The 15,017-nt window shown below is 41.5% G+C and overlaps 1 protein-coding gene across 25 annotated transcripts in view; it reads right to left on the bottom strand.

The window, feature by feature from the left end:
- Nucleotides 1–15,017, bottom strand: part of KCNMA1 (potassium calcium-activated channel subfamily M alpha 1) — a 762,662-nt gene that overhangs the window by 306,429 nt on the left and 441,216 nt on the right. For all 25 annotated transcript variants that reach the window (XM_050803364.1, XM_050803365.1, XM_050803369.1 and 22 more), the window contains 2 exons: nt 5,467–5,560; nt 4,034–4,145 (listed from right to left, as the gene is read on the bottom strand). In XM_050803364.1, coding sequence (XP_050659321.1) covers nt 4,034–4,145; nt 5,467–5,560 — 206 coding nt within the window. The remainder of the gene's footprint in view (nt 1–4,033; nt 4,146–5,466; nt 5,561–15,017) is intronic.

The raw sequence follows: 15,017 nt of genomic DNA, 5'->3' as shown, positions 1-15,017 counted from the left end.
CAGTGTCTCTGTCCCAGATGGAGCAGGTCGGATCTCCAAGCTGCTGAGGGGCACTAGGACTCGGGAGATACCAGGCTAGCTCTGCGTTCTTCTAGTCCTCCTGGCATTTCTAGAAACTGGAGGTGGGCAAGGAGGAGGGGAAAGAGGAGCCAGGAGAACACAGAGTCTTAAATAAGATCTCTCTCCTCTCTTCCTGCCTGGAGTGAAGCCCTTTATGAGTAAGCACCAATGGAGGGATGCCAACACAACGCAGCAAAACCAGCCCTGTCATTCCCAACCCAGGGCTCCCAACCGCAAATCATTCAAGGGTAAGGACACAGAAAGAGGAGCAGAGGAAGAGTGTGGACATAAAGTCAGACCACCTCTTGGGGAATGCACCCCTCCCACCACTCCCAGGAGGTGTGACCTTGGACGAGATATCTCTCTGAGCCTCAGTTTCTTCATCTGTAAATGGGGCAATGACAAGTCCTGCCTCATAGGTTTGCTCTGAGGATTGAGTCCATGTAGGTGAGGGGCTTTACAGAGTGCCCATCACACAGTAGAAGCTGACTACATATTAGTGTCTCTATGAATACACCATTACATGCGCTAGGATGATCTGTGCAATGAATGTATTCTGTACTATACAACACACAATCATATGCCAACAATTGAAAACTAAACATGGTGCGGACAGCGTTCTGGAAAAGGTACGGGCAGGGGCCCTGCATTCACTCTGGTTTTTATCTCCCACAGAGCCAGCTACTGCACAGTCCTACCCTCAGCAGGGCTGGGAAAGTCTGTGCAGGAGAATTGGCATAGACTTCAGTTTCCTGCATCTTATCCCAAACCTCAGCCAGAAAAGGCAGCACCCTTCCACTTTCCAGGAGAAGGGCAGCCAAGCCTGAAATGCCCCTATTTAATGGGATTATTTCTTCTCCTTTATAAGTCATATCTCATGGGAATGTTCATTTTCTCTCTGGCAGCTCATCAGTACAATAATTGTTTCACAATGTAATAACCCATGTATTAAGTCAGATGAGAACCTCCTTGAAATATTATTATCCTGAATCCTCTTCCATAACAGGGAGATAAGTTTTAGATCTCACCCAAGGAGATTTCGTTACCAAAGAACCCAAAGCATTTCATTACAGGTGCTTTCTCCTACAAGAGGAGAGACATTACTTTTTATTTTTGTTATTATTATTTCATAGACCAAAAGGTTATTGTTCTATGGGTTCAATTTCAACAGCACTGATGCTTCCTAATCATACCGTGTCATTTACTTCCTTATTAGGTTCAGTGTTTCCTGCTTTCCCCACACTGCAGTATAGGAGGGTAGGGGGAAGGGACTCTATTTCTACACTGTTGTTTCTCAATCATCTGGGACGGTACCTGACATATAGTAGATGCTCAATAAATATTAATATACAAACGGAAGCGAGCACATTTAGAGCACATTTCTTTTGGAAAGCGACCACAGTTGATGCAAAGATGTATCTCATTAGAATTCATTTCAACCTCTTTTATTTCCTATTCAATTATTTTTTGCCCCCATTCTGTGTTTGTGCCAATAGATTTTTTATGAGATCAGAACATATCTCCAAAAATCAGAATTAAATCATCCACAAGAAGGCTATGGATTTCAAAGCATACCAGAACTCCTGGCACTAAAATGCTTCAGAGAACGTGTCACTCACCACAAGGAGGCTCAGCTCCACACCTTTACTGGGGGCATGTTCTGCTCACTGCAGAGGAGGATGTCTCCACCACAGTCACCAGGGAGCCCTTCCATCACCCAGGCCCACAGGGGACCAAGAGAGAAGACACTGGCAGAAAGTGCAGATTCAGGAAGTATGAGGACTAGAAGGTAATTTCATTTAAACCCCCATTCTTCAGATGGGAAAACTGAGGATCCAGAAGAGCAAAGTGGTTGTTCGAATGCACACGGTAATTAAGCACAGCCAGGTGAAGAAGGCGGATCCCGCCTGTCCCCTTCCCCGTCGATTTCCCTGTGTGTGCATGGGTGTGTGTTTGAACTCTTAGCAACAAGATGTTTTAAAAGGACTCCCTGTTAACAGCTCATCCATAATTTTGACTCAGGGATGCTGCTGATAGAATTCTACTAGATTCCCTATCCACCCCAATGACCTAGATCCTACATTGCCCATTAATGACTCAAGAGCCTTAAAGACTTCCTGAGCTAAAAGATTCTTCAAGATCATATAGCCAAATCTTTATCTCACAGATGAAAAACGATGGGCTAAGAAAAGTGAGCTCCCAGGTCACAAAGCCAGTTAACAGTGAAGCTACAGCAGCTGGGACCGCTGACACCCAGGAACACGTAAGTTACACTGAGGACACTTCTCAGATTAGTGTGTGACTCTGCTAGCCTCATCAGGATAAGGAGAAAATAAGAAGGAATTGGGATATGATAAGCAAAAAATCCGGTCTAACCAAGCATATCTCAGGTCCAAAACGAAAACTTTTCCTTAGAGCAAGAGAATATAATTCTAATAAGAAAACTAGTAGCAAAAGAAATCTTTTTAGGATAGGGACACATACATACGTGTATGCATGCACACATATGTATGTGCATATAATATAGAGTACCACACATACTATATTAAGAAGATGCTTATTTTTAAAAAATACTTGACACTAGGTATATAATAAATTAACAGTGCTAACAATGGCAACAAAATGGATTGCTACTGCAAGCCTATCTTGACACAACATTTTTTTAAGTTATCCATCAATGTCTGCACAAAAGAAAATACACATATTCTTTGAACCAGCAATTCCTCTTCCAGGAACCTGGAACTATTGACAGAAATAGAATTATACAAATATATGAATAACGGTGTTTATTAAACCATCGTTTCTAGCAGCAATAGGAGGAAAAGAAAAACATTCAGGTGGTCTATCATTAGGGTTATGGCTGAATATACTGTGATACAAACAAATTATGGAGTCTTATACAACTGTTATAAAATGAGTTATCACAGAGCTGAAGGGATGTCCATCACGATTAGTGAGGAAGCCAAATTGTGGTGCAATGCAATTATTTGATACAATTTCTCATACAAACACCACCATCTCTAAAACACTTCACATGTGAAGGCCTGGGAACCCTGGGTGTTTAAAGGAGGAGGCAGTGATGGATGCAAGGGGGAAAGATGATGAATGTGTTCTTCACACATTTTTGTTTTCACTGATTACAACGCGTGCATATTGCTTTTTAAATAATTAACTTAAGCCAAAATTCCTAAAAAAAATAAGGACAGAAGGAACCCACAGAGAGTCCTCCAGGTTCTGTTTCAGCCTTCCTTCTTCCCTAGTAGACCCCAGGACAGCAGGAATACTCTGAATTCAGGGAAAAAATGAAATCAACGCAGCAATGAGAAACTGAAGCTGTCTCTCTAAGCCCTGGACTTCCAGGACTATTCTCTGGTCAAGTTACTTTCCCCACTAAAGTGTTCTAGTCCTGGTCCAGGATGTGCCCTGTACAGTACAGCCCAGTAGCACTCTCCCGTTAACCCAGAAAGGGACCTCAGTAAGGTGAGAGATGACTCAAGAAACTTCATCTCTCCCTGCCCTCCAAAGAACCTTGTACCTATAAATAGACCATGAAGAACCCACTTTTTGGAAGCAGACCGAAGCTAACTTTGGCAGGCAGGCCTCTAGGGTGCCTGAGCCAGCCACTTGAAAAGCTGGCTTTACCACCATGGGCTTCTTAATCCAGTCCTGACTCTAAGTTCCTGAATGAAAAGTGACAGAACCATGAACATAAAGGCCCTGGCTGTGACAGTGATGACCACTAGGCTTTGACAATTATAAAACTGCATTACCTGAAGCACGAACTGTGCAAACCCTTCGGGGCTAGTGCTCCAAAGAGAGCTGCCACCATCAACTTCTAAAACTCCAAGAGCATTGTTCACATTAATACATACAATGTTCTTTGTAGGGAGACAGCCCCCTGGTCCACTGCAAATTCTGTCCTTCAGCCAGGACTCGGGAACCAGCAAGGAGAAGGAAAGAGAGGTTGACTTACCAAGCCAACTTCTGTTTAAGTACACAGACACAAACACGGGAGGCACCGTGAAGAAATCCACTACAGAGTTCACTTCCAGCCAGAACCACAGCTTATCATTGGCTGCAATAAACTGGAGGAAAGAAGAAAAAAGAAAGAGAAAAAACATGAGAAGCACGGTGCCGGCATCCAATGTACACTCTTTTGTCAAAGGGTAAGTTTTGAGTTTTCATAGGGGTAAGTTTTGAATTTCCATAGGGCCACCATGCCCGGCTAAATTTGGTATTTTTAGTAAAGATGGGATTTCACCATGTTGGCCAGGCTGGTCTCAAGCTCCTGACCACAAGGGATCCACCCCGCTCAGCCTCCCAAAGTGCTGGGATTACAGGCATGAGCCACCATACCCGGCCTATTTCTATTTAGTTTTTAAGGTCTGGAGGGAGAGGTTATGTCCTTCTCATATCTACACAAAGCACATGCTTTTATGGTTGGACACACACGTTTTCTAGTGCCCCATATAGGGCCCTAAATAGATGAACTATATGATATATTAGTCTTAACGGAAAGATCAGGCAGTGTATTTTTCTGTGGTTTTCAACAGCTTCATAGGGAAGATTGGGTGATTTTACTTTTATTAGACTCATTCATGTAAATATAACTATAAATAAAGCACGTATGTATACATTCACACACACACGTACACACACACACACAATTCTGTCCATCTACTCTCCTCACTCTCCTTTCATTCATACTCACAACTTCTCTCTCAGGGCTCAGCTAAATGAACACTGCTAAACATAATTTTAAGAGCTGAAGAGGTTTATTTCTATTTACTTTTGTTTTATTTTATTTTTTGAGATGGAGTCTCACTCTGTCACTCAGGCTGGAGTACAGTGGCATGATCTCGGGCTTAGTGCAACCTCTGCCTCCCAGGTTCAAGCAATTCTCCTGTCTCAGCCTCCCGAGTAGCTGGGATTACAGATGCCCGCCACCATGTCTGGCTAACTTTTGTATTTTTAGTAGAGATGGGATTTCACCATGTTGGCCAGGCTGGTCTCGAACTCCTGACCTCAGGTGATCCACCTGCCTCAGTCTCCCAAAGTGCTGGGATTACAGGCGTGAGTCACCACATCCGGCCTATTTCTATTTAGTTTTTAAGGGAACATGGCATTGTGTGAAGAGAGATGAGAAACAATCCACCCGTGGATACATCATCAATTTTCCTCAATCTATATTTCTCCCCCTTGAAACAAAACTTAAGTGAATTCCAGAAAATGCTTAGCTAAGGAGCAGGCTCTCTCCCAGACTGAAAAGCAGAATGCAGGTGTGCTGTCTCTCCTGGAAACACTGGGTTTTATCTTGACTGTGAGAGCAGATGCTGATGGGGATGATCCCTGGGTCCCAGACTGAAACACCCCATTGTGATACTGAGTAATGTTGCACAAACTTACCCGCAAGCCAAAGTAGAGAAGGAAGAACACGTTGAAAGCCATGTCGATCTGTAATGTGAAATCTTTGTAGAAATTCTGGCAGGATTCTATTGGGCTATTAGACAGGAAGAAGAAAAAGCAAGAGGTAAATGACAGGTAGTATCATCCAGTCTCCCATGATGCTGAGAAGTGGCAGTGCTTAGGATAGACGATGAAATGAATATTCATAAAAGAAAACATTTGGTCTTTCTGCCTCCTGGGATCATCAAGCAAGCATTGCCAAGGGGTCTTTCCATTCAACCATTCGGGAACTACTGTTCATTTATTTGTTGCTTTTGAAATTATTATATATCTATCATTTTTTATCATCATTCAGCAGTTGAACGAAGAATCTAAAGAGGAACATGCAGATACCTTGGAGGAAGGACAAGCAGGAGAGGCCTCCAAATTCCTTAATTTCATATTAACCCTTAAAGAACTTCTTTCTTTCTTTGAGAGGACACATGCCAAAGCTAAAACACAGTTCTTCATGCTCTCCAACACATTGGCAGTGGGGCCCGTTTTCAATTAAACACAGTGGTTGTGTTTTGGACCTTTTAAAAAACATTAGTTGATTAACAAATATAGGACCCAGGAGCATCTCAAGAAAGCTAGAGAGGAGAGGATCCTGGGTAAGGTTCTGGCTAGACTAAGCACGGACTTTCTGTGCAGGACTCACATCTGGGGAAAGAAGTATTGTCCAACCGGCCAAATTCAGACCATTAAACCAAAATGTTGAAGCAGTACTCTAAGGGTTAATTTTCTTTTTTTTTTTTTTTTTTTTTTGGCATGCATGCTAATTGACTTGGTGTGTGTGTCGAGCAGCCAATGCGAACCCCCAGCACACTCTACTTCAAGAGTCGCCAGTTCAAAAGGGTACTACTATACAAACTGGTACAAGACCTGTGTGCTTTCCTGTGTCAAACTGATCAGAGGATCAGTGTGTGGAAACTCCCAAGGTTTGGGCTGGGTGGGAAGCAGGAAAGCCGCATAAACACTCAAAGCTGTGAATGGAAATTCATATAGTATTCTGTGATCAGTAGGTAAATAGTAACACCCAGGCCAGGAACGTGAAGGTGAAGTGAGGTGAGGGAAAGGAGACAGAATACCAACAGAAGCAAAACACTTTCCCTAAAGGGAAGCGACATAGACCTCCTCCCTCCAGGAGAGGGCCAGCTTGAGAAATGGAAGATGAAAGATTTTCTAGCAGTGCCAGTTTGGAAATCACTGTGTGCAATACCAGTTAGTATAGTTGCACTTCTGTAAGGACAACGCTTGGCTGTTCAACAGGCAGGAATCTGTGCAGTAGAGGAACTCAGGGCCCACTTAGAGGCAGGGTGAGTTAGTCTGTGGGAATCTCCGATCATGTTCCATGCACTGAATTTATCCATTCTTCATCTCTGCTACAAGTCAAACATGCCCTACATCATCTCCCAAATCACGTGGAAAAATCTCCAGACAAGCATTAAGAGTAACCTATATTTGCAGTCACAAACTAGGCAGACTGAACGGAAAACAACACTGAAAAACAGTTCTTTAAAAAAAAACAAAAACAAAAAACAAAACAAAAAAAAACAAAAAACGACAATTGCCAGGTTTTCACTAAGATAGGGAAGTGGGTATAAAGACAGCATGGAATTTGGTTAGTTCAATGCTGAAAGGAGACACAAGCAAGGAAGCCAAACATCACAGCCTGCCATGGCTCTAGGCCTGCTCTCCTACACAGCTACTAATTTTGATGAAAAAAGGAAAATCCAGGCTACAGTGAATCGGTGACACTTTTGCAATTCTCAGGCCATGGGGGTGCTTGTTTTGTTTCAAAAACAAGACCCAAAAGTCCATGGGTGTCAGAGTTCCCAGTCACTCTAGTTGCAGTGAAAAATGTGCATGAACTGGGTTGACCAGAAATCCTATAGATTCCAGGGTTGAAGAGACAATGCATCTCTATGCTATGGAAGCCACTGGCAGGATACGTTACTAAAGAGTAAATGGTGTGTGTGTGTGTGTGTGTGTGTGTGTGTGTGTGTGAGAGAGAGAGAGAGAGAGAGAGAATAAGCAAACAAGGATGGGGAGATCTGTAGGTAACTACTGTACTCAGGTGCTCACTTGTGCCAGCGGGGACTCACGTAGCTATGCATTATAAACTCATAGTCATCAAGATTGATGTATACGCAGTCAAGGGGAGAGAAAAAAAGTATTGGTTCCCAAGACTATCATGGAAAACTGACTATTGTTTCACCAAGGCCAAAACCTGACTGTTGCCCTCACAGTTGTTATTGGCGGAGTTACTGGTGGCATATTTGGGGCCGTCGTGAGTTCCCTAGCTCCTATTAATTCTATGGCCTCTGTGGTTAATTTGGTGGTAACCTAGAAATACAGCTAATTGGAAAAGTATTTGCTAGGCTGTGGTAGAAAATGGAATAGCTTGGGGAGAGATGTGAGCTGAATGCCACGGAGGACATTTGGATTCAACATAAATGGAAACAGGTATTGAGAAGAGCATAAGGAATTGGCTGCAGCAACTTCTCCACTGTTTCTTACCTTCCTGGTCCTTTCTGTCATCTCTTCTCATAATGCTTATGTTCAATGGCCACAATGAAAGGGCTTGAAGCTAGAGGACATGGTGTTGAAAAACGCACCTTAACAACACCCCTGGTTTACAGGAAACATGTTGAAGCCATACAAGACCTTTTCTCTAATCCTTTCAAACAATTTAGAACTGATTTCATCATGTTTCATTATCATTCCTTGAGTACTAGACTTGGAGCTGAAATACTAGAGGAAGTAAATGATGCTGCTGGCACAGGTGGCTTTTCCTCTGACTGAAGCTGGAAGGTAATATGAGCAAACCCCAATGATATGAGGGGGCAGGGGGCAGGCAGAGAAGCAGGAAACTCTGGGACAAAAGACCCAGGTAGGATGAGTGGGCAATGTACTTTCTATCCCTTTTAGCTATTTCCTGCTTGCCACTACAGCCCCAGCAGAAATGTCCTGCCTGATTTTTTTCAAGTGGCAACAGAACTGTTTATCAGATCCCCTCTGAGATAAGTCGTCTGAGTGCCTATAGTTCACAGACTCGAACAATCACAGACCACAGAGTGGAGCTTCCAAAGCCCCATTATTTCATTCCTCAGACGGAAACAACCCATGGAGACATTCACTGATCCTTTAAAAAGAGAATACATAATTCAACAACAAAAGAGTTGGCCATATCAACCAGGATTTATTTTCTTCCCAAAGAAACTTTATCTTAATGATTAATGCACATTACAGGATGGAGAATGAAATACAAACACCTCTCCCTTCTTGTGTAAAGTAGGAGGAGTTTCCTTGTCTAGATACACAGAAACTTCAAAAGCTAGCAAAGAAATTATGCTTTAAAGGAAAAAGAAAAATTACAAAGGAAAGTGACTCTGGATCACACACAGACTTAGATTTCCAGTCTGATGAGGCATATCCACCTCAGAAGGATTTACACAGTATATGTCGCCATAGGAAAAAAAAGGCGGAGTTTTACGAACTGAAATAACACTGTGTTATTTCAGTTCTGCCTCCGGTGGTAAAAAACTGACTTACCCTAAATTGCTACAGGTTAACTAACTTAACTTACATCCTCTTTATAATTAGAGGATACAAGATACTTGGTAAGTGACAGACTATTCATTTCTAGGCTCCCATAATCCATGAAACAAGTGTGATACTAAAACCATAGGCAAATTTAGCATTTGGACCAGGACTCCATGACTGGGCACCTTCAAAAGAGCCTCAGTAAAGAGATGATTCTTATGGAGTAAAGGTTCAGTTGTAGGGTAGAGGTTGAAATACAAACTCCTGTTTCCTCTTGGCCATCAAGTGAGTATATCATCAGCATTTAGATGCCTCTACAGAGGAAAATAAGACTCACCCAAAGTAGGAAGTGTTTCTCTTTCCTCATCTACTTAGTAATCAAATTTTCAAAAAGACTCTTGAGCAGAAAGATGCAACAGACCTTCCCGAAGACTGACTTAAGAACTTGTCTTTTCAGAGCACCAGGCAAGTGAGGGCTACACAGGTTTTCTTTCAGAGGGCAGGAGCTCTAAGCACAAAATCTCACTGCTAGCAGTGCTTCCTCTGGGCACCTTCCTCATCTCCAAGAGGGAAGGATCACCCCCTCTTCACAGCCTCTAAACTTCCCTGGGTTTGCTGCAGTCTCTTTTCCCACCTTCCTGAGTCTGGCTGCCGAACCCTGTGAAGCTACTTCTCCAGGGTAGTCGTTCTCAAACTTTGGCATGCAGTTGGAGGGCTTGTTAAAATCTTGCTGGGCTCCATCCCCAGTCTCTGATTTAGTAGATTTGGGGGTGGGGGCCTTAGATGTTGCATTTCTCACAATTTCCCAGATCATGGGGATGCTGCTTCTCTGGGAACACCACTTTGAGACCTGCCACTCCCAAAAACCTTTCTTGCAACTGCACACTAATTATAGGTGTCACTGCTCAAGAAACTTCCCATTCAGACCTGAACAGAGATGATTCAGTGTTTGAGCCTGCCTCCAGATAACCAGCTGCATACCACTTAGCTAATTGCTGAGATCAAGGAGTTGAACAGACATTTTCTGTTTTAGAGGCAAACGAGGGGGTGAAAAAATTAAAAAGATACAGGGAAGCAATTGCAATGCCACTGTGCAAGCTTCACCAGTGGACATTCCAATTAACAATCAGAGAGTACCTGCTGAGCACATTTTTGATTAAGATTAAAAGGAAAAATGATGAAGTACAGATGGGGAGGGGTTACGGAGACCATCATTTATAGGGGATAAAGAAATGTTAAGTAGCTTGAGAATAACAACAACAATAACACACATCCAAGATGATTTAATAGGGAAGGGACTGGCTGAAGAACAAGATAGCATTTTGTGAAATAATTTCCAACATTCAAATTCTCCTCACTCTTGTGGCTAGTCCCTTTTTAAACTGAATGGGGCCCTCTCAATTCCCACCTGGATTATGAACAGGCAGAGTTCAGGCCCACAGCACCACAGACATGAGTCAACGCAATAAGCCTAATGATTCTAGACTCTTCTCCAAGTCTCACCTCTGCAATGCTGCCAAATTAATTTAATTAAAAGATGTCATTCGTCCACCATCATGGTCCCCTCCTGTTTCATACATGAACTCTAAGCCCGGCTAGGAAGAACTTTTAAAACCTAAACTCATCCTACATCTCCTACTTTATTTTCTACTATGTTTCAGTCCAAACTTTTGCCTTCATTATTTCATGAATGTGACCCATGTATTACCTAATTTTAAATCTATGCCTTCTCTGTGGCCTCTTCAACTGCTCTTTACTCTTTGTGTTCAAACCTTGGGCAGTCTTTGAGGCCAACCTCAAGACATGATTCAGCAAACTACTTGTGCCCTCATTGACCTCTCCCATCTCTGAATTCCCATGCTACTGGGAGCAAAAAATTCTAAACTGTCTCATTATGTTCATATTCAATTATTCTTCAATTCAATGTAATAATACCTGACAATTGTATAAAATTTACATATGCTATTGCATTTGGTCCTCACAAAATGGCAGAATGACGTAGATATTGTGCTATAATCCCCATTTTACAGACAGAGAAGCAGAGGCTTAGATATCCAACCAAGACCCTGCAATTATGTGGTAGAGTTAGGATAGAGACGCACTAGCCTTGTGCTATACCACTTCCTCTCCAGATGGAGTAGAGCCTTCTTGGAGAGGAAGAGGAAGCATAAGACATAGTGTCTGCTATCTACAGAGCCTCACCTGGAGCTCATGCAAAAATGATGGGAGTGGTTGACTGACTCATAAATCCTTCATAGAGGAGGACAAACTGCCCTAGAAAAAAATTCATGTGTCTGTTGGGTGGTCTAGGAAAATGCATAGGAAGCAGATGTATTTAACCTGTACCTAACCCTGACCCTGCTCAGTAGAGACTGTCATAGGGACACTAATAATCCCCAGAAGACCTCTCTGGGACCCTGTGTGGGGCGGTGGCATCACAAAGACTGATCCCATCGGCTGAGAGGAAGTTCTTCTGCTTATAGAGAAATAACTCCTAGTTATCCATCTGATTAAAGATGAATGACCCTTCAAGTGGCCCAATCTTCCCTCACCCTCTCCTATTCTAGGAGAACAAGGATGAAGATAATGAAAGCTGATAATACTTAGATACCCTGAAGACTCTTAATTATGAACTAAATGATTAATAAGCTTTGCATCCCATTCAATCCAATCAAAATAAATTTTAAAAAGACATCATATAGAGATGGATTTTTATGGAACCTATCTATAACCAAGAGGGAGTAGGTCTAAGTGATTTGAAGTTTTCCTGGCTATGTCTGGACATACTGGATAAACTAAGTGCCTCAGTTTTCCTGCCTACAGAACTGGAATAAAAGCATTTAGCCAGCCAGAATATTGTGAGACAGACTAATTTTAAAAGGGAGGCAAGTCTTTGCAATGTACTTCAAATTAGAAACTGATATTATTCATAAAATTTAAGATCACAGAAAAATATTTTGTGAGCTAATAACAATAATGGATTTAGTGTAAATGACATGATACTAATTCATCATCGAAAAAGCAATAATATTTATATAGAACATTTTCTCCTGAACTGGACAACACCCCAGGACTGCCCTGAACCTGACTGGATCCAAGCTGAAAGCTTTGTATTCTTTTGTTTTCCTTCATGCTACCATTTTAATTATCTTATCAGAGCTGTATACCTAAGAGTTTATCTTTCTAATATCGATTCTTCTCAGGTTTACACTGGACGGGGCATGTGTTCAATAAGTTGTGTAGTTTTTAGTTCTACCAAACAGAATAAAGCATCTCCAGTTTATCCCAGAACATCATGGAGTGGTTACCTTCTAAGATGTGGTTATCTTTCATGCGTCAGTTTGTGGGCAATCATTAATCAATAGTAACGATGATAACACCAAAATGGGCTCCCCCTTTTTTATCTTAAAACATTTTTCTTAGACCTTGAAATGGCTCTAATGTAAATAGAAAACAGTCTTTGTTACTCTGCAGTATTGATCAATTATGATCCCATGCCAGCTGGTCATTTAACTGGCTTTATTGGGAAGTCATCAGTTATAGGTTTGTATCAACAGAACTATTAATCCTTTTGATGGCAGCAGGTTCCTAATTATAGCTCTGCTCAGTTGAACAGATGTGATCCAATAGCCACAAATATATGTATCCCATGTTGAAATGAATTGGAGCATACCGGAAAGTAGTATAAAAACCCTCACAACTCTTTAGAATCCGTATATGCTCTGCATTTTTGAGCTTTGAGTAATATGGAGAATCCTGAAACAATGATAGCAGTTGACTTCAGAGCAGTTGTAAGGCTCAGGATGTCTACCCAAATAATTATTCCTAAGAATAAAACACTCTTCTAGGAGACAAATAAAATGACATAGATTGCTAATGGAGAGAATGGAATATGTCAATTCCTTACAAATTTCTCAATAAAACACACACAGATCATTTGTTTTCATGAAACTCAGATGGTGAGAACCTCTTGTTTGTTATGAAGCTCTTTTAAATTTTATCTAATAAGATTTCAATATTATATCTGAACTAAGAGTCTCCTTTCCCATCTTCATTCCGTATTTTTTATCCACAATGGAGCTAGATAGGTCTAGCAAAAGCAAAATATGGGCATTACAAGTTGACCTCAAAAGTGTTTGGCAGCTAGGTAGTTTTAGAATTCAATGGAAGAGTTAAAGTTCCAGCTCTGTCACTTATTAGCCATAGGATCTTGAGCAAATAATTTGACCTCTTTAAGCCTTTGTTTTCTCTTCTGTAAACTGGGGATAAGGTTATGAATTCCCAAGGTTGTTCTAAGAATGAATCAGATGACTCAGCACTCAAAAGTGATAGTAATTTCTAAAACTAAGGTAATAATCATAGTGATAATAGTAACTGTTTGTAGAAAAGGCCCGCCAAAAGGCAATCATTCAACTGAACAATAACTGATAGGATCAATTGTTTTTATTTTTTTCATTTATTTTTTCATTTGTATCTGCTTTACTGCCTCTTTATCTGGTGTTGCATTGTAATCCAAATGCCCAACAGGCTGTCCACTGAGCTATTGTGAGATTTCACAAATGCCTAGTATAACTCTATAGAGTATTAAAGAAGAAAAAGTGAAAATTATATTTCCATGAAGGTAGCCACACAGTCTCATCAATGCTAAATAATTAACCAAGATTTCTTGACAGAGAAAACCATTAGTCACTTTAATGAGTGGCCACAGGAGTTTGTGTATTCTTTTTTCCTGTTTTTTTTTCTTTTTTCTTTTTTCTTTTTTTTTTTAAGAGATGAGAGCTTTCCTTGCCTGGTTGGCTTAGCACAGATCTACATAAGAGGCAGAGATCTGAACCAGTCATATGTCTTATAAGTATCTCTTCTAAGTTTTCTTCTGTAAGAGCAAGTACTTTTTCACTGTTACACTCTTGGAATGATGTCCAAGACAACCTATCCACTAATGCTTGTTTTCTCCAGCTTATCTGCAGACTACAATTATTTCAATCACAGTTGTTACCACAGTAGAATTAGTGTTCATATTTGCCAGCAACTTTTATGTAATAAATCGGAGTTAAGCTACTATATAAAACAGAGTCTTTCCAAACAAGTATTGCTTGATTTTAGTTTTCACTAAACTGTCTGAGGAATCATGACCGACCACTTCTACTCACTCATTCCCCTTCCTCCATTGTCTAGCCATCCCCTCAACCTTTTGTTTTTAGGAAACTCTTATCTATCTAGAAGAGGAATGGGATGGAGTAGATAATCCAAATAGCACTAAATGCATATGCATTCATGCACATATACCAGAAGACAGAGTGAAAGTTCTTCGAGGGCAGGGTCAACGAGCCATGTATAGGTATGGAGTGGTTCATGTGGGCGGGCACCCACACAACATGTATAAACACAAATATCCACAGCCTCCCTGTACAAATATATGCTGTCGGCCCAACCCCAACCCCACCCCCACCCTGGGACCACCCACAAAACAGGACAGCCTAGATGAGGTGATTAGAAATGGGGGAAAGGAAGGAGAAGAGAAGTCCCAGGTCTGAATGGAGAGCTGAGAATCTAGACACAAAGCCTGGCATGGGGAATGGAACCTCTGACCCCTGGATCCATACTCCTGTCACATCTATAGGAATTTAGTCCTAGGGAAGCAAGAATAGACTATTCATGTGACCACCACCTTCTGCTTCCTATGCCTTTTTTTGGGATATTAAATATTGCCACCTATGTGCTAGGAGACTGATAAGCAATCATCTATAACCAGGGATAGCCAAAAACCCCAAGCCATTGGGGAGCAAGGACCTGGAGCTCACATTTCTGAAACAGAGGGCATCCTAGAGAAAGTAGCTCAGGGTACAGTTTCAAAGCACTTCATATCAAGACTTCCCAAATAAGAAGCCCTCATATTCATATAGGGGATGGCAGAGGCTCCTAAGAGAAAATAAGAGCTCTCTATTTGCCAAAGGCTGGCCAATCAG

Source organism: Macaca thibetana, chromosome 9, assembly GCF_024542745.1.
Source record: "Macaca thibetana thibetana isolate TM-01 chromosome 9, ASM2454274v1, whole genome shotgun sequence".
In the NCBI taxonomy this organism is placed as follows: domain Eukaryota; kingdom Metazoa; phylum Chordata; class Mammalia; order Primates; family Cercopithecidae; genus Macaca; species Macaca thibetana.
This window is presented reverse-complemented; position numbering and strand designations above follow the sequence as displayed.